Source organism: Lissotriton vulgaris, chromosome 9 (genome assembly GCF_964263255.1).
Source record: "Lissotriton vulgaris chromosome 9, aLisVul1.2, whole genome shotgun sequence".
In the NCBI taxonomy this organism is placed as follows: domain Eukaryota; kingdom Metazoa; phylum Chordata; class Amphibia; order Caudata; family Salamandridae; genus Lissotriton; species Lissotriton vulgaris.
Window position 1 is genome coordinate 244,307,699 of NC_141697.1, and position 26,290 is coordinate 244,333,988.

General features: G+C 46.2%; 1 protein-coding gene across 2 annotated transcripts in view; it reads left to right on the forward strand.

Annotated features, from left to right (window-relative positions):
• FERMT2 (FERM domain containing kindlin 2) overlaps positions 1-26,290 on the forward strand; it is a 658,554-nt gene that overhangs the window by 371,310 nt on the left and 260,954 nt on the right. For both annotated transcript variants that reach the window (XM_086937426.1, XM_086937425.1), the window contains one exon: positions 21,648-21,750. In XM_086937426.1, coding sequence (XP_086793552.1) covers positions 21,648-21,750 — 103 coding nt within the window. The remainder of the gene's footprint in view (positions 1-21,647; positions 21,751-26,290) is intronic.

Consider the following 26,290-nt stretch of genomic DNA (forward strand, 5'->3'; position numbering starts at 1 on the left):
CTTTAGCTCAAACTACTCTGTGCATCTCTATTGCCCGCCTTCCTGTCTGTGATGTCAGATTACAAAAGACAGCCATTTACCCTTGGGTGATTGCAAGGAATTCAAACATTCTACCTCATCACACAAAAACTCCTGTTACAACCTCTCGCCGGGTGTGAGTGCCTACGTCTGGTGGTAGAAGCCACCTTTCTCCAGTATTGGGGTATCTTTCATAGATTCACATACCTGAATCATTCCCCGTCGTCGAAGTGGGAGTCCCACAGTACATAAAAAAGCAATAATTATGCACATAATCACCATAGCATAGGTAACATAGAACCACGAAGTAAAGTAGCCGAAACTAAAAGGAAAAAACTTCCAAAATGCATGATTTATCCAAGTCATTATTTACAGTCCAAACTGCAGCCAATCGGGCAACAGCACCCTCCAGAATTTTCTCCTCAGAGGCTCAGGCTCTCAGATTTTCTACTGCACGTCGTGTGAAGGGAGTCACGCTGAGCTCTGCTCAGTACTCTTCTATTTCTTCAGGATTTTTTCATTTTATGTCTTCATCTAAGAAATCTCTTTAGACCTTGTGAGTCTTGTAGGAAGCTCAGGCTGTTTTCTGAGGACCCCCACAAGAAGTATATTTATTGCTTGTATCCTGATCACCAGGTGAGAGACTGCAAGATCTGTAGGACCTTCCCTCAAAAAACGGAGATTAAAGATAAAGACAACCCCTTATTTGATGTGGGGAGTGTTGCCTCTGGCACAATTATGTCCTCTAGGAAGAGGATTGCTGAGGAGGATTTCTCTTCTCCTGGGGCTAAGGTGTCGAAAAAACAACACACCTCTAAGGGTGCTAACTTGCCTTCCACTTCAAAATCGGCTCAACCACCTTCTAAAACTAAGCCTCTGCCTACTACGCCCCTGAGGAAAAACTGCGAAGTCTCTGGCTTCAAAACTAGTTTCTGAGAAGGATTTACCTCAGAAAGGGGTTCCGTCGACAACAAAGCTTACCGTCGACACAACATCAACTGCCACCTTCTCGTCGCCGAGACCACAGATGATCAGGTCGTCGGCATCATTGCCATCGACGCTGATATCAGTCTCCGTGAAGCTAATCTCGTCTATGTCCCTTCGACAATGAGGATTAGAAGGGTCTCGTCGACGATTGCCCCGTCGACGATTGCCCCATCGACTATTGCCTCGTCGTCTAAGGCCGCCTCGTCATCTAAGGCCGCCTCGTCATCTAAGGTCGCCTCATCGACGATTACCTCCTTAACTTCATCGACGATGACTCAGTCAACGGCTCCCTCGTCGACACCACAATTATCTTCATGCACAGCGTTGCAGGTTTGGTCAGAGTCTACGGCCACGGCATCCTCTGCACCGTCTACGAAGTCTGCGCACTCTCCTCCATTGACAACAGCATCTTCCTTCCTGCACAGTCGTAGATCTTCATTGGAGGCCCTCTCTCCATTGCATATTTCCCCTACTAAGGTACCTCTAGAGTTACCTGAGGATGACAGAATTCGCACTGCCAGGAGCCCTTCAGAATTATTCATTAAAAATAACGAGCAGGATCACGATGATAATCCTTCCCCAGAGACTGTTGGTCCAGCTCCAGATGCGATCCCTACGGCACTTAAATAATCTACAATTCATGTTGGATGATTATTATCGCCGTTTCCCTCCATCTGAATCGGCTTCGTCTATTCCGACACCTTTTTTTTTTTATTTTTGTTTTTTATTTTATTTTAAAAAGTTTTATTTAGCGCTGGCTAGACCCGGAGGTATCCGAGCGCTTTACATGAGCATCAGATCATTAGTTACAGGTTACATCTTTACAAAGGTTACACAGTTCATTAGAGCATGGCAACATAGTTACTTGTAAGGTCGAGAAAAACAATACGCACAAAAACGTAAGGGGAAAAGAAGGCGGTGAGAGATTCAGTGCGGGGTTGGAGTAGGGGAAGTAGACAGATAAGGAAGGTGGGAAAGAGGAGGGGAGGGTGAGAGACACAGCATGGGGAGAAGAGGGGAAGGGTGACGGGGACAGAAACCGGTAGACGAGTCAAGGCAACGTCCAAAGTCCAGTAAGCTGTGATCCCAACGGAATTGGTATCCCTTTCCTATCTCTATTGCGAGAGGCTTCCTTTACGCAGTGGACTCTCTCAGAGAGGTCTCTGAGACTCCAAAGCCTACATACTGGATCCTTCCCCCAAAAAGGGGAGAGGGAGTGCTTTGGCAAGGGGTGCCATACCAACCTCAAGTGTGAGTGGCTCCTTTGGCGCAGTGGACTCACTCAGCGGGTTCGCTGAGACTCCAGAGTATAAATATTGGATCTTTCCCCAACAAGGGGAGAAGGAGTGCTTAGTCAAAGGGCACAAAGGACAGGGGGTAGGCAGAGGAGCAGGCAAGGGGAGAGATTCAAGGGAGAGAGGATAGGGGCTAGGGAAGAGACAATAAGGAGAGACGAAAAGAAGTCTGCCTAAAGACCGACTGGGTAGGTGACGACCAAGGAGGGAATCAAAGGCCCATCTCCCCTATAGCTAAACCAAGTAGGGTTCGACTGAATCCGCCGCGGGCCGTGGTTTTAAGAGGAAGCTCTGGAGCACGTGTGGTAGCAGCTTATCAAGGACGTGAGGGTGTGGGTCACGCACTCCTCTGTGTAATTGAGGTAAACTGGTTGTGGTGTGCTTCAAAGATATCACCCCCTGACAAAGAAGGTGTGGAAATCAATTGTGGTTAGTGACAGCTAGGGTAGGTGCCAGCTCTCTGAGCACAACCTTAATGAAACAAACAAGTTTCTTTAGCAAGTTCTTCAAATGTCACAATGAATTAAACCAAATTTGTGTTCATATTCTTCATGTTTAATTCACATGAATCTCTCATCAAAATCCATGACATTCCATTGCATATGTAAATCCAAATTCATTGTGTACATAATGACATCATATCCCAATGCATTTCGGACACATGGTCCTTCGTCAGGGGAATCCTAAAAAATAATGAAACAATCTAAGTATGATCCACCGAGTAAAAATAAATACACGAATATATTACCTTGATCATGAAAAGTGTCTAATGAATGATGACGGATGGTGAGCATGGTGTGAAGACAGAAAGGCACCCTAAGAACGTGCTTGCCCAAAGATCAGCGTTTGTATGGTAAACTCAAAAACGAACCCACGTTGTGAGTTAATACAGATGTCTAAACGAAATTAGATAAGCCAAGTATTACGCGAGAAAAAGATCCCAAATAGTTAAATAGTCTCCGTGCGCTAATAATCATGACCCATTCTATTCACAGATAACACCGCCAGTTAGAAACTAAGTCAAACGCGTAGCGTTGTGTGTAATGCTTACAGAGAGTGAAGCAAGATCACGCGTCCTGCTGAATGCGCCCTTCGCCATTGGGTGTGAACCGGGCGTTCAGTATATGCGGAAGTGAGTTAGAAAATGCAGTGTATATAGAAAGAGGACTACATGCATAGCGGCCATGTTGGAGTGGTGAAAGGAGTGACAAACGAGAGTCAATATAAACGGACAGTGTGTCATGTATAAAAAAATGTGAGAGAGATCATAAACGAGATATAAAGCAAAACAGATTGTGAAGTAAGCCAATTATAAATAAAAATAAAACATAAAGGTCAACAGCAAAATTCGTGATAAAACAGTACAGGTCAACGTTGCATCTCTACAAATAACATTGGAATTCCATCCGATCATTGAGACCGGATGGTTTCATAGACTGAAGAAATTTAATCCAATGGTTTTCACGCTGCAATAATAAGTTATTGTTGTCTCTGTCGTCTCGCTTATTGACCACTTCTACAGCAGCAAACCTAAGCTGACTGTTATGTCTGCTATCTTTAAAGTGTAGAGCCAAGTTGGATTTCATGTTAGCAGTTCTTATATTGCTCTTATGTTCATTTATTCTCAATTTCAATTTACGTGTGGTTTTTCCAGTGTATATCAGACCACACGGGCATTTGATGATGTACACGACATTCTCAGTGTCACATGTAGCGTTCAGTTTCAATTTAACATCTGTGCCCTTCATAGGGTGTTTGATCACAGGACCTTTAATCATGTTGTTGCAATTCTGGCAGTTGAGACAAGGTTGATTGCCTTTGTATTGAACGATAGATGTAGGTTTAGGGTTTTTAATAAGTTCCTTGAGATTGTTGCCTCTTTTGTAGGCAAATAGTGGTTGTTCGCAAAAGATACCATTAAAATCCTGTTCTCGACTGATGATTGGCCAGTGTTTCAAAATTGAAGTTTTGTATGCCCTTGAGGCCTCAGAGTATTTAGATACGACAACAGGTCTTTTCTTATTGTCCTTAGTTTGTGTAACCAATGCATCTTGTCGTTTGATCTTATCACAACGTTCTTTGGCGTGAGCCAAGATGGTCTGAGGATATCCTCTTTTAACAAAACGTTCCAGCATATTCGATGCTTGTTCCTCATATTTGGTGGTGTCAGATGCAATCCGTTTGACACGGAGAAGTTGAGAGAACGGCAGGTGATTTTTAAGTGATCTTTGGTGATAGGAACTATAATGGAGGGTATTATTCTTGTCAGTGTTTTTTCTGTAGAGATCAGTCTCTAAATGATCCTGAAACCTTGTCACTCTCACATCCAGAAATGTAATGGTTTGTTGGTTGATCTCAGAGGTAAATTGTATCCGGTCATTGATGTGATTCAAATCTGCTACTGCTTTGTCTAGAGAGTCATGGTCTCCTCTCCATAGAACGAAAATGTCGTCTATATATCGCAAGAATGCCATGGCATGTGTAATCCAAGGTGTCTGGCTCAAGATATGGTTTTCCTCAAAATATATCATGAATGCGTTAGCATAGACAGGTGCAGCACAATTGCCCATAGAAGTTCCGGACAACTGTGCGTAAAATTGATCGTCCCAAGAGAAATAACTCTGATATAGAGTAAAATGCATCAGTTGCATCAAAAAAATCTGGAAGTCATGTTAGAGATCAGAGTGTAGTAAGATGTTCTTGATTGCGTCCATGCCAAGATCATGAGGGATGCTCGTGTATAGAGATTTGACGTCTATAGAACATAACCAGACGGTTTCATCTTCATCAAATCTGATTCCATTTAATTTCTGTAAGAAATGTGTGGTGTCCCTTATGTAGGTACGAGACTGTTGGATTAATGGTTGAAGATACCTATCAATGAGTTTACCAGTGTTCTCATGAATGCTGCCACGTGTCGACACGATGGGTCTGAATGGAGGTTGGGTTATACTTTTATGAACCTTCGGCAGCATATACATGCTTGGTGTGCTTGGATTGACAGGAGTCAGAAATTTCTTGGTTTTTGTATCTATGGTTCCATTTTCCTCAGCCATAGTTAAAATGTTAATCAAGACTTCTGTATATTGGCTGGTAGGATTGAAGTGGATGAGATCGTAGGTGTTCTTGTCTGACAAATGTTCTCGAACTTGGTCCTTATAGAATGTGGTGTCCATGAGGACTAACGCACCCCCTTTGTCGGCAGTTTGATATGTGATATCAATTTTGTTGGACAGGTTGTTGAGCAATGAGTATTCCTTTTTAGTTAGATTCAGATGTTTTGTCTTTCTGGTATAGTTGATGCCGCTGATGTCATTTTTAACCAAACTTTCGAATATATCAAAAGATTTGTGACTGATAGGTGCCATGAATGTACTTCTGGTTCGTAATCCGCTCAGTTGATCTTCATGATCTCTGTTTTGTGGAGGTGAAACATTTTCAAAGAAATGTCTTAAACGTAGATTGCGCATGAACTTAAATAGACTAACCTCAAGCTCTAGCTCATTGGTGTGGCTGGTAGGGATAAATGAGGTGCCTTTTTGTAGTGCATTGACTTCTTGATCAGATAAAGTATATGAGGATATGTTGATTACTAAGTTGTCTTCTTCTTCGGTTTTTCTACCCTCTGGTTCAGCGTTGTACTTCTCAATTCTCTGTCCCTCTCTTTCTCTTTCTCCTTTTCCTTTTCTTTTGACCTTGCTCCTCCTGGGTCGTCTCTTTCTCCCGGGCCTTCCTCTAAAAAAGGAACCGCAGAGAGGGTAGAAGATTCAGTACTGGTTGAAGTTTTCTGTAGATTAGTACGTCGTTGTTCAGATCGTGAATCTTCCTCTGAGGATGAAGTCTCTGTTGTAGTGTTGGTGTTGTCCCTTGGTGGTCTGTTTTGGCGTCTCCTAGCATAAACCTCAGCCCAAGAGTAAACTTCCCCCAGCTTGTAGTCTATAGTATCTCTGCGATACTTGCGTAATTTCCGTTCATTTATCTCCCTGGTATGCTTGTCCAATTGGGTGGTGATATCCTCCAATATCTTGGACCAATCTTCCTTGGGTAGCATGTCACTTAGTTCTTGTTTGCATTGTTGTATGTCTTTGTTAAGTTCATCCAAAGCTCTAGATAGTTCATCCACTATCAACAGTATTAAGTCCAAGGAGCACTTGTTTAAGATGGCATACCATCTTTCCACAAATTTCGAGCTGTTCCTGCATAAAAGTGGCTTTAGCGGGACTCTGAGCCCCCTTGGAATGCGTTGAGCTCGATGGTAGCGTATCAACGTGCTGGCGTGAAGCCTTCGACTGATTTCTTTCTTCGAAAAGTAGAGTAGCTGTTTCAGGCAACTTTCTTTGTTTCTAGTGGACCCTTGTGAGCTGTCCACCTCGGGGATCAGAGCATAGATTTTATCCACATCATCGGTGTTGAAAGCGAAAGTGTCTGCTTTTAGGTCAGTTAATGCTGTGATATCGTCATATGCCATTTTTGAAAATCAGCGATCAAGTTGATTTGGGGTGCAGTGGCCCTGGTCAGGGTCAAAATAACGTGAGGGTGTGGGTCATGCACTCCTCTGTGTAATTGAGGTAAACTGGTTGTGGTGTGCTTCAAAGATATCACCCCCTGACAAAGGTGTGGAAATCAATTGTGGTTAGTGACACCTAGGGTAGGTGCCAGCTCTCTGAGCATAACCTTAATGAAACAAACAAGTTTCTTTAGCAAGTTCTTCAAATGTCACAATAAATTAAACCAAATTTGTGTTCATATTCTTCATGTTTAATTCACATGAATCTCATCAAAATCCATGACGTTCCATTGCATATGTAAATCCAAATTCATTGTGTACATAATGACATCATACCCCAATGCATTTCGGACACATGGTCCTTCGTCAGGGGAATCCTAAAAAATAATGAAACAATCTAAGTATGATCCACCGAGTAAAAATAAATACACGAATATATTACCTTGATCATGAAAAGTGTCTAATGAATGATGACGGATGGTGAGCATGGTGTGAAGACAGAAAGGCACCCTAAGAACGTGCTTGCCCAAAGATCAGCGTTTGTATGGTAAACTCAAAAACGAACCCACGTTGTGAGTTAATACAGATGTCTAAACGAAATTAGATAAGCCAAGTATTACGCGGGAAAAAGATCCCAAATAGTTAAACAGTCTCCATGCGCTAATAATCATGACCCATTCTATTCACAGATAACACCGCCACTTAGAAACGAAGTGAAACGCGTAGCGTTGTGTGTAATACTTACAGAGAGAGTGAAGCAAGATCACGCGTCCTGCTGAATGCGCCCTTCGCCATTGGGTGTGAACCGGGCGTTCAGTATATGCGGAAGTGAGTTAGAAAATGCAGTGTATATTGAAAGAGGACTACATGCATAGCGGCCATGTTGGAGTGGTGAAAGGAGTGACAAACGAGAGTCAATATAAACGGACAGTGTGTCATGTATAAAAAAATGTGAGAGAGATCATAAACGAGATATAAAGCAAAACAGATTGTGAAGTAAGCCAATTATAAATAAAAATAAAACATCAAGGTCAACAGCAAAATTCGTGATAAAACAGTACAGGTCAACGTTGCATCTCTACAAATAACATTGGAATTCCATCCGATCATTGAGACCGGATGGTTTCATAGACTGAAGAAATTTAATCCAATGGTTTTCACGCTGCAATAAAAAGTTATTTTTGTCTCTGTCGTCTCGCTTATTGACCACTTCTACAGCAGCGAACCTAAGCTGACTGATGTTATGTCTGCTATCTTTAAAGTGTAGAGCCAAGTTGGATTTCATGTTAGCAGTTCTTATATTGCTCTTATGTTAATTTATTCTCAATTTCAATTTACGTGTGGTTTTTCCAGTGTATATCAGACCACACGGACATTTGATGATGTACACGACATTCTCAGTGTCACATGTAGCGTTCAGTTTCAATTTAACATCTGTGCCCTTCATAGGGTGTTTGATCACAGGACCTTTAGTCATGTTGTTGCAATTCTGGCAGTTGAGACAAGGTTGATTGCCTTTGTATTGAACGATAGATGTAGGTTTAGGGTTTTTGATAAGTTCCTTGAGATTGTTGCCTCTTTTGTAGGCAAATAGTGGTTGTTCGCAAAAGATACCATTAAAATCCTGTTCTCGACTGATGATTGGCCAGTGTTTCAAAATTGAAGTTTTGTATGCCCTTGAGGCCTCAGAGTATTTAGATACGACAACAGGTCTTTTCTTATTGTCCTTAGGTTGTGTAACCAATGCATCTTGTCGTTTGATTTTATCACAACGTTCTTTGGCGTGAGCCAAGATGGTCTGAGGATATCCTCTTTTAACAAAACGTTCCAGCATATTCGATGCTTGTTCCTCATATTTGGTGGTGTCAGATGCAATCCGTTTGACACGGAGAAGTCAAGGACTGCACATACGTCGCCTTACGTCCAATCTACCTAGTATATTAATATTCAACTTGAGAAATAACCCTCTATCCAACTGGTGTGATCAACCTGACGGCCCGTGACGTTTGTTGATACTTTTATCCCCAATATTGGAATCTTTGCACTAGCATTCTTATTACATTGGCCAGCTTCTTTGTCAACCTTTTTGCGATACAGCAAGACTAACCATCCAGTACTTTTTGCCCTGACGAAGCTCCCACAGTTGGGGAGCGAAACGCGTTGGCTGTCCAGTGCACTTTGAAAAAACGAAAATAAAAATATATTTTTTTGAAACAACTCTGGTCCTGTTTTACTTCGTGCTTGGTGCTGCCTTCATTCTTCTCCAAAGTTTCTATCTGGAATTCCAGTGGGACCGAACCGCAGCAGGTCCAGGAGTTATCAGCACAACAAGACTGAATACTTTAAGGGACGTTGGAAATTTGAGGTGCTGGTTGCTTGATCCGCTGTGGAACATTTTCTTTTGGAGCTAAACCAAGTAGCTCCATCGGGCATCAGACAAAATAGTTCAGTCTCAAAACATTGAGAGGAGGGAGGGAGAGACCTAAATAGAGTGAGGATGCAGTAGGAGACGATAGGAGAGACGACAGGAAGTGCAACAATGTGGTTCAACAATATACTAGAAGAAGATAAACAAGTAAACATTAAATCAAACCATCAGCAATACAATTAGAGGAGGAGTGAAAGGCGAGAGAAAGTAGTGGGGGGTAGGGGAGGAGAGGGAGTGAGGATAAGGGAAGAGACAACCATAGAGATGAAAGGAAGTCTGTCTAAGGTTCACAGAAAAACAAGGTGGGGACAAAGGGCATGTGAGGGCAGAGGATAGAAGCTGGAAAGAGTAGGAGCGGAGAGGGGGGGAAGGTTGCATATAGTTTGAACAGACAGGGGCACGTATCTCCTGCCTGGAGGCTGTATTGTCTTGTTGGAGAATGCAGGCAGTGAGACTCTGTTCACCTCCGATGGGTGAAAAGGGTGGTGTAAGAGTTCTTTGTTTCTAAGTTTGTGTCTTTATTGGTGGCCATTTTGGGGTCAGGCGGCCCCTTCTCAGTAGTGCAAGCTGGGGCTTTACAACAGTTGCTGGTTTCCTGATATTGACATCCCTCTAGCCCAACACGGACTACTATTTTCCTCTTCTGCATTGAGGTCACCCAGACCACCTTCTCCAGTGCCCTGTCATCATTCACATGATGCTCACACCTTGGACAACAATAGGGAGGAAGGAGAATTCGACGACAGATTGCTTCTTATGGAGTGGGACGATTACCAGATACAAACTCGGTCTCCTTCAACTCCGCCTCCTATCTATTTTCCTCCAGTTGACATCGGAGGTTTTCATCTTCTTATGGAAAGGGCAACACAAAGGTTCCTCCTGCCTATGGAAACAAAAAAGGATGAGTGTTTCCTATACGACTTTAAAGATCAGCCGAGCAAGCAGATACAGTCTATTCCAGTCATTGACTTCATTTGGCAAGAGGGATTGAAGGTCATGAAAGCTCCTGCTTCTGTACCTGCGGTCCTGCCGTGCCTCGACAAAAAATATAAGACCCCAGATAATTTGCCTGCATGCCTCATAAGTCAACCAAAAGTTGACTCTGTTATTGCCCAAGCAGCACCACGACAAGCGAGAAACCTCTCCTCCAGTTACAGCTCCTCCGGGTGGGGATGGCAGACGATTGGATGCTATTGGAAGAAAGGTTTCCACCATGGCAGTGACGACCGTCCCTGCTGCTAATTCACTGGCCATTTTAGTCCGATACGACAGACCGATGTGGTCGGACATCTCTCCTTACATTGACATGTTTCCGGAGCCATCTAAGTTGGAAGCATTAAAGATCCTGCAAGAATGAGAACGTATCTCTGCTGAAATCCTAGATTCGGTAGTGGATGTTGCATCTACAGGCTTTAGACAACTAGCAGGTGCCGCAGTACTACGGCAGCAAGGCTGGCTAAAATGTACATCTTTTCGCCAGGAGGATCATGCAAAGATAATTGATGTGCCATTTGGTGGCGAATCACTGTTCGGCCAACATGTGGATGAGGCCCTTCAGGCCATCAAGAAGGATACCGAGACAGCAAGATCTCTCTGTACTCTCCAGTTTCGGAAGTCGCCCTTTCGTGGCACGAAGGGCCGTGGATACTTTTCTGGTTGAGGAGGCTTTAACCAACAAAGTTCATACCAACCCTTTCAAAGTAACCAACGATACCAGTCTCAACGCCAACAGTCTTAAAGACAATAAAATACCTCATATTCCCAGAATAAGAGAAAACCCTCCTATCGCAAATGGGATTAAACTGCCACCTGGCACCTATTATACCACCTACCCCTTTAAAGTTGGAGGGAGAATCTCGCAATTTTACTCAAATTGGTCCACTATAACATCAGACAAGTGGGTCCTGGACATGGTGGCCAGAGGCAATGTTCTAGAGTTCATAAAGATTCCTCCAAACTCTCCTCCCAAAGGCCCACCTCCAGCTCATCTCAAGGAGCTTTTTTTCCCACATAAATTTGATGCTATGAAAAGGAGCGATCGAAATGGTCCCTCAATTACAGGTTTTATTCAAGATTTTTCCTAATAAAAAATCGGGAGAATGGTGCCCCGTTCAAGATCTCTGATCTCTGAATAAGAACTTTAAAAAGTTATCCTTCCGGATGTGAACGCTTCAAGAAATCTTTCAACTCCTCTCTGCGGGGGATCACATGGCCACCCTCAACCTCCAAGACGCGTATTTCCATGTACTAATTCTACCCAGACACAGAAAATTGCGGTTGAGTGGCTGGCAGGGTCTTCCAGTTCAAAGTCCTTCCTTTTGGATGTCGTTCCGCACCCTGTGTTTACCAAGGTTCTAGCACCGGTGGCCGCACACCTTCGTCTGGAGGGATCCAAATGTTTCCATATCTAGACGACTACCTTATCAAGGCGAATTCTTTCACAGTCGCGAGCGCCCACATTGAGAGATGTTTGCCACTCTTCCAATCTCTGGTCCTCTCCATCAATTTTGACAAGTCTCATCTCATCCCATCGCAAAGAAAGACGTTCTTGAGAGTCACGTTAGACACTCAACTGACACAAGCATTTGTCTCAAACTAAAGGCAACAAAAAATTTGCAGACTTGCCCACCTATTGCAATCAAAAAGGTGCTTTTCAGTCCGGCAGTTCAAGTCCATTCTGGGGATGCTTTCTTCCTGCATTCCTTTAGTCCTCAACTGCCGTCTCAGAATGAGACCCCTGCAAGAAGAGCTCAACGACCAATGGTTACATGTTTCGGGGTCCTTCAAGAATCTCATTCACATCACTCCCCGGTTGCGAGAAGCCTTACACTGGTGGACTCGAAGGAACGTGGCAACAGCCTGTGTATTCCTAGTGGAAGCTCCAAGTTTCGTCATCACCACAGATGCATCCCTTGATGGGTGGGGACCACACCTTCAAGGGCTGACGGTCAGCAGCAAGTGCAATGTCCAGCAGCAGCATATCGACCTTCTCGACTTGCTAGCCCTCTTCCTGGCCCTAATATCTTTTCGCATCATTATTCTGGGGGCATCCATATTAATCCGGAATGTAACACAACAAGTATGCACTACTTGAACAAACAAGGAGGAACAACACTAAACCCAGTTTTATGTCTAAAGTACCTTCGGACTTCCATCTAAACGAACAGATAATTTTAAAGACTTTCTTTCTTAATCCTCAATCGCCTGCGGAAAGGACTTTGCATACCCTTGACATCAAGAGATGTCTGGAATTCTATTTACAACAGACTTCTTCAATCCGTAAATCTGACCAGCTATTTGTGGCCTATGGAAGAATATGCCAGGGACACCCAATATCCAAACAGACCATAGCTCGTTGGTCTTCCTGCTTGCTGATGACTAACAAATTGCAGCAGAAATCCATTACAAACCACTCCAAGAGCAGATTCTACTAGAGCAATCTCCTCCTCTACTGCTCTTTTTGCTGGTGTGCCTCTTCATCAAATTTGCAGAGCTGCAACATGGTCCAGCAGGCACACTTTTACCAAGCACTACTGTTTGGAAGCTGCCAGTAATGCAGATACGTCTGTGGGACAAGCGGTTCTCCGGAATCTTTATAAATAAGGTGAGCCTCTGTTCTTCTCTCCTCTTCTTTACTCTTTTCTCAGACACATATCAGCTATGCTTATTTATTTATATAAACATTGCTATATATATATCTCTCCAACCATAGACTGCCATTTGAAAGGAGGCCCAGCGCAGGTAAGTACAATTCATGTCATCTTTGATTGGTGGAAAACAATGTTCAAGCGACTTGCAGTGTTCGACAAAAGAGTTGGATATGAATGCGGCCCCGCCTGAGCCTCGAGGAGTGCTCCGCTGCATGCTGTGTAGTTCCTCTGCGGTGCCATACTGCGCTGCAGCTTTGGAACAGGTTCATCCCAGAGGGTGGAATGAATAAGCATGACAGACTGCCACTGTGAACTACAACCCACTTGGGATTTATTTGATGCAGTCAACGGGTATTCTACGGCCCAACATTGTGATTAATTTCACTGGGACTCCGAATACCAGCAGGCCATTGTTCTGGCCACGCCCACTGGGGCGGCAGCGATACTTTTAAACTGCAGTGATTCCTGTTTCGCATTTGGCCCGCAGCCCCTGAGGAAGTGATTTTCATCACGAAACGTGTTGGCCTTTACTCTTTTGTCGAACACTGCAGGTCGCCTGAACATTGTTTTCAACCAATCAATAAAGATGGCATGAATTGTACTTACCTGCATTGGGCCTCCTTTCAATAGGCAATCTATGGTTGGAGATATATATTAGATATTCTATGTGTGTTATTGCATAATGTCTCTTGTACATATGCTTATGTTACAAGTAGGATCTTACGAGGATTATTATGGATGTACTGCTTTCTACTTGGATTCAGGCATGTGAATCTATGAAAGCTACTCCAATACTGGAGAAGAACAAAAGTTCCTTACCTGTAATCTGTGGTACTCCAATATTGATATATTTTATGGATACACATGCAACCCACCCACCTCCCCTCAGAGGCTCGTTTATGCTCTTTTCCCTTTGGATCACTCCTGTGTGAGAAAATCTGAGAGCCTGAGCCTCGGAGGAGGACATTCTGGGTGGTGCTGTCACCTGATTGGCTGTAGTTTGGACTGTATATAATGACTTGGACAAGTCCTAAATGTGGAAGTTTTTTCCGTTTTGTTTCTGGCTACTTTACTTCCTGGTTCTATGTTACCTATGCTATGGTGATTATGTGCATAATTATTGCTTTTTGTAGAGGTGTGGCTTGGGTGCCGAGAAGTTAGGCAGCGTGAGCCCGGAGCTCCGCGCCCGATCCCGGCTAAAATCCTGTTAAATTGTACGAATACCGACAGAAAATGATCGCTCTACTGGCTGAAGGCATCTGTGAGGCGACAGCACCCTGTGTTTGCAGGTATCTGCCGCTAATCACCGCGAAAACCGACTTCGAGATGTGCCAGCGGAACGAAACACTTCGATACAAGATGGCGGCTCGAGATCTGAACCGGTGATGTCGCAGACAAAGGAAGCTCGACGATCTTCACCTTAAGAGAACCAGCAAAATCGGAGACTTCGCTGGAGAAGATGCTGAGAGCCCATAATTGAGGGGATTACACACGACATCCCACTCTCCGCTTTGGGGAGACGGCGACAAACGAGTGGAGGACTTCCCCAGGACTTACCTAAGATGGCGGCAACCTCGAGAACCGAAAGCTGAAGACCTCGCGGACAAAGTGGGGTTGCGGGGACCCCAGCGACACTGCTTCGGCTGGAGAGGGTTGAATTTCCCCCCTGATTGCCCAGAGGAGCAGTCTACACCGAGCCCTGTGCCTAGAGCACAGCCCAAATTTACAAAGGTGATGTCTAGCACACAAACCCCAGACCTGGGATGACCTGCTCCCCAAGCATTAACCTCCGAGGGCCGCGATAGACTGGATGCTCTATCTGAACCGAGCACGTGCGAGGCCTTGTCTGAGGGTTGGTGGAGGCCCGGTGTTTCTGCTGCTCCACACGGGCCCTGGGAGTGGACCCAAAGGTCATAGGAGCGGCCCTGAGTGCGATCGTGAGCTGGTAGAGACTCGCGGCTTGAGGAGGGGAGCTTCCAAGCGGTGGACCATGAGACCCTGAAGGTGGTAAAACCGATTGGGAAGCCGGACCTAGTGAGCAAAGTCCCGAACCGCGAGGGGGAGACCCTGCACAACTCTAAGCTTCGACGCTTGCTGAAGGCCTACGTGTTGGACTGGTCTGGTAAATCCTCTACTCCTTAAAGAGGTGCAGACCTTGAGGCGACTGGAGGGGAGCCTGTATCGTCCTGGACGACTATCCGGAACAGCCGGCGCTGGCGCGCAGAGAGGCCGTTGGAGAACTGGGCACTGAGTGGGAGAGGCGACATTAGGAGCCGGCTGACGCTAGAGGCCTAGGGCTGATCGAGCCGCTATTTGCTATTGAAAGTGGGTTCTACCTTTTGCCCTGACCCAACGGGGAACCCCCCCCACCCATCATCTGCAGATCCCTGGAGAAATCTTATCGTCTAAAGAACAATCTAAGATGGGGAAGACTAAGGGGAAAGGGGACGGGGCTGCTAGCTCTGAACCGACGGATGGGGCAGATCAAGGTCACACGGACCTACAACAAATGCAGGACCGCATTCTGGAAGCTATCTCAGCCACGAAGGAAGCCCTGCAGCAGGACATTGCCCAGGTGGCGACAGGCTTGGGGCTCCTACGAGCAGATCATGATAAGCTAAAGGACAGGGTCAAGAGCACAGAGGTAACCCTACAAGAGATGGTCCTGGCGCACAAAACTATGGAAGGTCGGTTGGGTGATGCTCTGGACCAAATACAAGCGCTGGAACGACGGGCGGAGGATGCTGAAAATCGTAGCAGGTGCAACAACGTTCGCCTGGTGGGCCTTCTGTAGAAAACTGAGGGCGACAACATGGTGGGTTTCCTTGATAACTGGCTGCGAACTGAAGTGGCATGGGAGGGGCTCTCCCCCTTCTTTTCGCTGGAGCGGGCACACAGAGTCCCGGCCAGACCGTCTGCCCCTGGCCTGCCACCCCACCCCATCCCGTGGTGATCAAACTTTTGCATTATAAGGACAGGGACTGGCTGTTGCAGAGAGCCAGGGAGGCAGGCCCCTTCCAGGTTGACAACAACAGGGTGACACTGTTCCCGGACTTTACGTTTGAGACACAGAAACCTCGGGCTAGCTTCTTGTCGATTAAACGGGAGCTACGTGTGGACGGCATCAAGTACTCACTCCTCTTCCCAGCCAAGCTCAGAATTGTGGTGGACGACAAAACACTCTTTTTTCCCTACGTCGGCGGATGCCTGGGCGTGGTGGGATACCTATAAGGCCGGGACGGATAGAGCTCGGTTCAGGGCTGAGGAGGAACAACGGAAACAACCGACTAGGAAATCGCATCGCCTCCGGAAGTGCCGCAAAGGACTGGGAAACCAACGGCGTCGCAAACTGAGGAAGAGAGGAAGGCAGCACTTCAAGCGGTGATGGACCTATCGGGAACAGTGCGCAGTCAGTCTGGTAAGGGCTCAGACTCTGAGGAACAGGCAACCGGGTCAGAAACGGACCTCTCGGAACTTGGAGGTAGAGGGCTAATCGTAACACCACAAACGTTGGAAGAAATTGTAGAAGCTTGAGGGAGGTGACTTTGAGAAGCGGCATCGCACATTGAACACGGGGGGCCATGCCCATAGATGCCAAAGGCTAACTGGCAGAACTATGGAGACTCGTGAGTGTTCATGGGGGGATTGTGGGGTCGGGGAGGCGGGAATGTTATAGTGTAACAAACACCCTCGGAATCGAGCTGTAACTGGCCCTTAAGGTCACCGCAGTGGGGGGACTGCAGAATATAGTGTGGGCGATTGGGAAGGTTCACCTAGTTGATAAAAGTTTGGATGGGAACTACTTTGGTTAGGATAGGTCCTGTCCTGGGGGGGTGGATGCCGAGAGCAGTTTGGGGGGCTCGAGGCGAGGGTGGTGGGGTTTGGGGTATAGTTGTTGGGAGAGGGAGGGGGGACCAGAGATGGGCCAACATAAGCACCTGGACGAAGACTGTTATTACCATGTTTGAGAATGCAGGGGGCAATGGCTAGTGCTGGCGCTTTGAAATGTGACCTGGAACGTGCGGGGCCTACACACCATGGCGCGGAGACACAAGATACATGCTTACTTAGTCCGTAGAGGGGTTCACATAGCGCTGCTGCAGGAACCGCACCTTACGAAGCAGGAGGGCATAACGCTGCAAAGGAGGTGGAGAGGGCAGCTGTTCAACACGAAGTACTTTGCATTTGCAAGGGGTGCTTTGATATGGATCCGGGCTGGGGTTTCCTTCCAGATGACTAAACAGGTGATAGACCTGGAGGGTAGATTTGTGGCCGTGGAGGGGAAGCTCAGAGGTTGAGACATATCACTATGTAGCGTGTACGCTCCTTACATAGATCTACCTGCCTTTCTGACGAAGCTCTCAGGCAAGCTGGCAAGCTATTTGATAGGCCCCATACTCATGGGAGGGGACTTTAATTCAGTAACAGACACCACGTTGGATAGGTCTCACCCGCCGCTGCATACATCACCGGTACATAGAATAGCGAAACGCAGACTAGAGTGGCAGGGGAGATGGGGTCTGGAAGACGCTTGGAGGACACTACACCCTACTATGAGGGATTACTCATTTCATTCCGGTATACACGACCTACACGTCATGTGTTTCTGTGCTCTTCACTCATACTCCCCGCTGTAGCAAACGCGGAGTACCTGACCCGCACGTTGTCTGACCACAACCCCCTATTGCTGTCCCTGAACTGGATGACTGAAATTTCGCGAGTCCCGACCTGGCAACTACGACCAGATACCCTGGATGACTTACTGTTCAGGGAAGCCTTAGGCGAGCGGCTGACTCGTTATTTTGAGGAAAATAGTGGTACCACGTCCTCCAGGGCAACGGAGTGGGATGCCTTCAAGGTTGTGGTCCGGGGTCATTGCATGGGGGCGTCTGTGGGCGCCCGCAAGACACTCTTGGATGACCTCGATCGAGCCGAAAAAGAGTTGCGGAAATTAGAACGAGAGCGCCCTAATCATCCAGAGCTTCAGGAAGCAGTTAGCAAGGCCAAGGAAGCAGTAGCGGTGGAATTGGAACGATTACGGAGTTTTGACCACAAGGTCTACTTGACTAAAGCACATGCAGAGGGCGACAAGGCGGGGAAAATGCTTGCCTGGCTTGCCAATCCGACTAGGCGCAGCCACCCGATCTTGTCTATTGAGGAGGAAGGGGAAACGTCTATCATACCCAACCAGAGATCCTAGATAGGTTCCAAGCATACTACGAAGGATTGTATGAGAGCGGGTCGGAGGGCCAAGAAGCTGAAATTGATGCCTTTCTTGAAGGGCTACATTTGCCACAGCTGGAACAAGAACAAGCAGATGAATTGGGCAGAGACATCACACTAGGGGAAATGGGGAGTGCAGTGAAGCAGATGGCTCGGAACAAAACCCCGGGATTAGATGGTCTACCGATAGAGTTTTACAGTAGATACCTCGAATTCCTAGCTCCGCAATTACAAGCGGTATATAATGAAGCAAAGTCGAGAGGGAGACTGCCTCAATCCATGCGTGAAGCTCTAATGATCTCGCTGTTGAAGCCTGGAAGGGAGAGCAGTAACCTATCCTCATATCGCCCGTTGTCCATGTTGACGACGGATTATAAAATCCCGAGCAAAAAATTGAGCCATATGACGGAGCTGATCCACAAAGACCAATCAGTATTCATCCCCACGCGGAATACTACCAACAACATCCGTCGGTTGACACGACTACTCGGGGACCAACTTTCGGAAGCGTCTGCGCCCCTGGTGTTCTCTATTGATATTGAGAAAGCGTTTGACAGCCTGGAGTGGGGGTATCTCTACAGGGTGATGCAGCATTTCGGGCTGGGTGATAACTATATCGGCTGGACCAAAGTGTTGTACACGGCGGCCACGGTGCGAGTCCCGGTAGGCTCTCATCTCGAGTCAGTATCAGGTGGGCCATGGAACCAGACAGGGGTGTTCGCTATCTCCCCTGTTGTTTGCATTGGCCTTGGAACCCTTTGCGGCGGAGGCCCGGGCGGGGCGATACTACAAGGGCCTCGTTTATAGAGGTAGACCACAAGCCATCTCGTTGAACGCGGACGACCTTCTGTTGTTTTTAGCGCGAGGAATTGGAGGGAGCAAAGCGACTCCTCGGAATTTTCGGGAGATTATCAGGCCTGAAGGTTAACTGGACCAAATCCTGTTTATTTCCGCTGCGAAGAGGGGCGGCGCAACCTGCAAACATCCGTACACTCAAGTGGGAGCCTAACTGTTTACAGTATTTAGGTGTGTGTATATATATATATATATATATATACACCACTCAGCAGCAGACATGCTGGACGGCAATGTGGTCCGCTGCATTAATGCATTGAAGGGAAGCATGGCCTTTTGGGCCACTCTTCCGCTTTCAGTGATGGGCCGTATCTCCCTACTAAAGATGATCGCGCTTCCGCGGCTGTTCTACTACTTCCGCACATTACCGGTGTGGATACCGAGCTCTATCTTACGACGGTTAAGATCACTGGTGATAGCATTTCTTTGGGGTGCAGGTAGACGCAGGATAGCTCTTTGACACCTTACTACGGCCCAAGGATGAAGGGGGCATGGCAGTGCCTGACTTTGAGTGCTACTACCTGGCGGCTCAATTACAGACCTTCACACAAGAGATAGCGAAGGTTTACCGGGGTCCGGAACCGGGCAGAGACGAGGGCACCCCACGACATGTGCTTGCGTTCATTACCCTCCATCAAAGGCTCCTCGTCAGAGACTTCTCCATGGAGGAGCAGACGTTTAGACTCTGCTGGAACCGAGCGCGCCGGAGAGCAGGGATTCGACGAATGTACGCACCGGAGATCCCGCTGGGGATGGTGACTGCACTCCCTCACGGCGGAGACTGGTCGAGACTGCAGGGTTGGGAAGATGCAGGTTTACAGATGCTGGGCGACCTATATGAGGACGGGGAATTACTCCCGTTCCAGACCCTGCAGGAACGATTCGATTTGCCTAGAGGGGACTACCTGATGCATGCTGCTGTGACCGGAGCCATGCAGGAGCACTGGGGGGAGGGGTTGCAGGAACCCGTCACTTCTATGGCCTGTCAGTACACAATGATGGCAGCCGGTACTTACAAGGCAGTGACCTGCCTATATTCCCGGATGTTGCGGGAAACCCCGCAACCACTCACCGCTTCGAAAGCTAAATGGGAACTGGATCTCCAGATGGAGATCCCCGACACCACCTGGGCACAATTACTACGGCGAGCGAGAGAGCATGAGAAACGCCAGATTCCAATTATTACACTTCTACATCCTTCATAGGGCGTACCTCACCCCAGGGAAACTAAGGAAATACTTTGGAGTTGAGCAAGCGGCTTGCCCTAGATGCAATACTGTAGAGGCAGATTTAGGACACATGCTGTGGGATTGCCCCCAACTGAGGGACTACTGGCTGGAGATCGGGGAGGCATCGAATAACGCTATGGGTAGGGAATTGCAATACACTAAAGCGGTAGGAATACTGCACTGGTTTCCTCACACACCCAAGAATAAGACGACAAGTAAGTTTATAGACATGGGATTGATACTAGCAAAGCGAGAAATCACTAGGAACTGGAAATCCAGGAGAGGGCCCACATATCAGCGGTGGTATAATGAATGTCTGAAATGGGCGGCGAGCGAAAGAACCCTGCGGTATCAACTAGCCAGAGGCACTGCAGACGAAAAGGCGTTAGAAAGGGCGACAGCATGGAAGTCACTAGTACAGGTGCTCCGCGATGGTACGGGAGATGAGGAGGGGTGGACATAGACTCCAAAACGGAAGATCCCACTAGCACAACGGGTACACACTCTTAGCGAATGATACATTCCTCCTTGCAAACACCAGAACATACGCTATTTAGAAATCCAGGCGCAGGCACGGGGGGAAGGTGGGAGGGGGTGGGGGGGAGTTGGGGGTTCTGGGCGGGTTAGAAATTAGGGGGAGGGGCGAAAATGCAAAAGCAGACCGCTGATATCCTGACATACAGAATACAAGAAATCGGGGGCAACTGTGAAGAATGAATACAGAACTGACGCCGCCCGGCCTTCGGGATGTGGGCTTATTGGCTGTATAAATGATTCGCTCAAGCAAACTCTCCATTCAATTGCTGCAATGATGAAATGCCCAAAACCGTAATATGTATGTAAGATTTGGTCCTGCAATAAAAACAATGTTAAAAAAAAAATTTTATTGCTTTTTGTATGTGCCGTGGGACTCCCACTCCGACGACGGGGAATGATTCCGGCATGTGAATCTATGAAAGATACCAATACTGGAGAACCACATATTACAGGTAAGTAACTTTTGTTCTTCTCATTCAGCTGGGTGCCTTAAGTCAACATCATCAGTCAGAATAGCAGTGGTAAAGATGCCGGATGTTCACCCCCAGTGAAACATCCGATCCTCTCAGTAAGAGTTGTGCCCTTAGTCAGATTCTTAAAAGACACATACTACCTTAAAGTATACCCTGATGTTTTTGTAGTACATAGCTGCTACCTACATTGCTACAGGCTTTAGTTGTCTGTCTTTAGTAGTCCATCAGCAGAAGGGGGCAGGAAGAAAGGCTACAATTTAAAATAGTTATCAGCTATATTATCGAAGACTGCATACACTGGCAAACGTGGAAAAAGTACAGCATTTTAAGCATTTTTATGAATTGTCGCTGTTACACATTGCTAATGTTGGAGGCATGTTTCCTAAATATAAACTTATTTTAGGATTGTTTACCCTCACACATTCTTATTTTTTGACATTTGCAGATGGCTGGATTCTTCAAAATCTCTGATGGAGCAAGATATGAAAGAAAATGATGTTTTGCTACTTAGATTCAAGTACTACAGTTTTTTTGATTTGAATCCAAAGGTACCAATGCTGTTTCGGATTAACATTTTTACCTGCATTGACCGCAATGACTTTTCTGTGATGCTACTTACTACGTGATTGAGTCTGTTGGTCTACATACTTTAGTTAGATACTGACCTGAAAGTATTTGAGAATTGAGACAAAGTTGAGAGTATTGAAAATAATTTGGGACAATCGCTCGACCAGAACAGAGGAATGGTGGTTGGGGCATGGTCACTATGCTATGTCTCACCCCCTGTGCTCCCACTAGGTGGGAGAGCAGTGCGTTTAGTGAAATGCATGTGACTGTAACCAGTGCCATATGCAAGGCAGCATTTCCATAGCTACGCTCGCAGCTCCACAGGACCTTTTTGCCAATAAGAATAGATGGAGCTCTGTCAAAATACCATTGTTGCAGGATCTTGGATTTGAGTGCATTGGTGAATTACGCTTTTATTGTTGCTTATGCAAGATGTCTGTTTCATACCTCTCAGAAAGGCTAAGGTTTAAAGATGGCAGACACTGCAAGGGGAATATCTTCCTTGTATTCTCTTCTGGGCTTGCCCTGACTGGTTTAAATGTATACACCTTTCTGAACGTTATTTCTCTTCATAGACCACCTGCCATTTTTTCTGGGACTGGAGTCCTCTCCTTCGGGATTGCCTCAATCAACAGTATTATATTAATGTGCAGTACAAACCTATTCTAGTTTCACATGCTGTGCAGTATTGTTATCTATTGCTTTGGCTTTTAGTAGAATCTTATTATGTTTGCAGGGTTTTGATTGTTGTTGCGCCTGTATCTTATTGTCATTGGTTCAAATTTTTTGATGTGTAAAATAGCAGAAACAGCATGACGTACGTTCACGTTGAACCCAAACACACCTTGTCTCACAACATATCTGTAATGTTAAGATTCTGTATTTTGACATGTGGTTCAGAAATAGATGTGGTTTCTATTGAAACCCAGGAAGACTTCTATAAACACTAGCTTTATGACACTGGAAATGCATAAGTCAGGAATGCCCAGTTATGACTCTGAGCCAACGAAGGGGAATGCTTCAGTGCATATCTATAACAACAAGGGACCCCAATTCAGTCAGCCAGGGACCTCGGGGAGCAATTTTCTAAAACAGCGGTCCCGTGCATAAAACAATTCACAGCCAATAAATATAGACGAAATCAGTTCTATATTTTAGAATGACATGTCCAGCCGGACAGAGGTCCTTCAAGTTTACTAAATAAACAAAATTCCAAAGTAGAACAAGGATACCTTCCACAAAACCCCTGTGTGGTACACAAGCCTGTGCCCAACACTTGCGGGGTGATTACAGTTGGAGAAAATAGGAAAGTTTTAAAGGCTAAACAAGCGTTTTTCTGTTTACATATGCATTGTACAGAAAATATCAATTAGCACCGTTACATCAATCTAAACAATCAAATATTTGTATAGGGTGCATGAGCAAGTCGACGGCGTTTCGGTTCCCATAAAGGGTCATGGGAACCATCATCAGGACAAACAAATAATTGCCTTTTTCACTAAACCTCAAATTGCCGAGGCAGTGCGTAAATGGTCATCTATACAAGTCGATGCTCAAAATAGTCCGGACCAGCAGCCCTAATTAGGACGGCGGTTGCCGAGTTACACGATCGTAACCGGTCGACGCCAGGGTCTACTTTGGAATTTTGTTTATTTAGTAAACTTGAAGGACCTCTGTCCGGCTGGACATGTCATTCTAAAATATAGAACTGATTTCGTCTATTTTTATTGGCTGTGAATTGTTTTATGCACAGGACCGCTGTTGTTTTAGAAGATCAGTGCATATCTAAGCACCAGCAAACCCACATAGTAGGCAAGATTAAAAATACTTTCAGCCTGAGGAGTGATCCAGAAAATAGGAATAAAGAATAAGGGAACATCAGTAAACACTACTTTTGAAAAGTTTGACAAATGTCCACTACACCCATCACCTGCAGATGTTGTAGCAGCATATAGGGTTGTATTACACCAAGTATCAAAGGTAGCAGAGGTCTCTTGCTTCAACCCACTTAGAATACAAGAGCCAGTTAGAACCTGTTTTGCCAAGCATGCTTGTATATTGCGGAACCCACTACCTGATTGATGCTAATTCGGGGAAAGTAAGTGATATTTATTATACAGTAGGGAAAACCATTATGACCATAAAGGTAACTAAATAGCTTATCTCCAACTCTGCCTTCCCTTTACATATGGCCAGCAACAGTGCCTCCAAGAGGTCATCTCCTTTCTGGGGGAAGGGGATTTTTGGCAACCATAGATTTAATTAATACATTCTTTTAAACCCCGATGCATCGAAAGCACCAGAAATAACTGTTTTGTTGTAGATTCAATTCATTACCAGTTCCTTGTTTTATCTTTTGAAAGGCGTGCCAGGAATTTGCACAAAAAAAAGTTTGCCATTTGTGGCAGCGCATCTAAGGTGTACAAGCCATACTGTGTACCCATACCAGGATGAATGGTTGGTGAAAGGAAATTAATTTGGGAATTCCAGTGTGATAACTAAATTTGTTTAAGCTTGCATCTACTATGCTTAACAGCTACCCTTCCAAAGTACTTTGACTTCCACGCAATAAGACATTTCCGGGCATGGATGTAGTCACTGTGCAAGCAATGGCAGCCCTCACAGAGGCAATGCATAGATTTGCCATATAGAAGCCCCTTTGCCAGACACTAGTCTTAGACGATGAAAATTGTAATTAGTAATTAAGTTGTTTGGAATGATGACATCTTATGTTCTCCTAGTACCATATTAATGCCTCCACAGGAAGCCACTCCAAGTGACAACCAGTTGTCTCTGGGGTACTGGAACAGTCTACTGGTTTTGTCAGATTGTACAGTATGGTCTAAAGAGCTTGTACATAAGCAGCCACTTGGCAAACCAAGTTACCACAGTAATCATTGCAGTTGACACCTCATAAACTGCATTGGTGGGGTAATCAGATGAGGTCCAGCAGCCCATCTTCCCATGGAGCTCCAAGCCATTGGTAGAGTACCGAGTATATCCCAGCCTCACTTACATTGACAGGTTGAGCAAAACCTCAGATGTGACCACACAAAGCTTTTCTTCAGCAAGCAGGGATGTGTAGAGTCATTTCCATTACCTAAATCGCTCCAGACCACTTGTCAGTGGCAATCAAAAGCAAAGTACATTTGCCGCAACTGCATCAGACTCACTCAGTGGGCAATCAGGTGTTTTCTACGACTGGGAGGTAGCTTAGTCAGTTCATGATTACCTTGTTTGACAAGGGTTAACCTCATCGACATGTCATGAAAAAATTTAAAAATGCTGTCACTAACTAGGTTGTTAAAGAGCAGCTTTTAAAGTGAGTCGACGCTTTCCCATGGCTGCAGGGCCTTTCTGGATGCTTTTCCCTCCGTTACTGTGAGAAAGTGCCATCTTTCTTGCCCCCACTTTCTGCTGAATTGCTGATGTACTTTAACTGAGTGTGCCCTGGGCTCCTGCCAAATAGGTGCCCAAGGTCTGTGTTCCTTCCCTAAAACTGTGTTGAAACCAAAATCCAATTGGCATCTCTGGCCACATGTCAGCCCCTGGTAAATGTACCAAGGCACTGTGACCAGAGAAGACCCCGAGGGCTGCAGCGCTTATTGTGCCACCCTTAGGGGCTCTGTACCCTGACACACACACAACACTGCCTTTGCATGCTGAGTATCTTGGTGCAGAACTAAACAAAGAGTCGGCATGGCACACATCCCTGTGTGCCATGCCCACAAACACACTGCCCTGGCATACATCAGTCACCCCTCTAGCTGGGTGCACTATGCCAGTGGTGTGGGCACAGGTGCATGAACCCTGTGCCCCTATAGAACCCAGAGCCATTCCTGGGCACTGTAAGTGCAGTGATTCTATTAAGAGTATATGGTGCTGGGAGGTCGTCATTCTGAACTCCACAGCACCATAATGGCTACACTGAACACCGAGAAGTTTGATATCAAACTTCTCAGCACATTAAACCCGCACTGATGCCAGTGTGGGATTTAATGCCAAATGCACGACTGAGGGAAACTTAGAGATGCCCCCTGAATTCTAACCAACTCCCAGTGTCCTGACTGCGTGGCTACCGAGGCTGCCACCACCAGACATGTTTCTGGACCCCTGGGTCGAGAGCTTGCCGATCTTGGGGACCTGAACAATGGTCATCCTGGAAAGCGGTGCCTAGCCTCACCCCCCAGGATGGGCAGGGGAAGCTTCAAAGGCATGCCGCCTTTCTGATCTTCTCCAGGCCACTTGCTGTACTCAGCAACTGACCCCCCACCGGTTCTGACCCCCACTCTGGCGGGAAGACAGGGGGGAAACCCTAAGTGAGGAAAGAGGATGTGCCAGCCTCTGCCAACCCCACCCCTCAGGTGGGAGAGGCGAGGTGAAGCACAACTCCGGGCTACCGCCATCTTGAGGCTGGGGAGCCCTACCCAATCAGATCTAGGCTCCTGCCCCCCTCCTGCTGGAGAGTGACTGGATAAGGGGGTATACTCGCCCCAGGACAGGGACCCATTGGTACCTGCC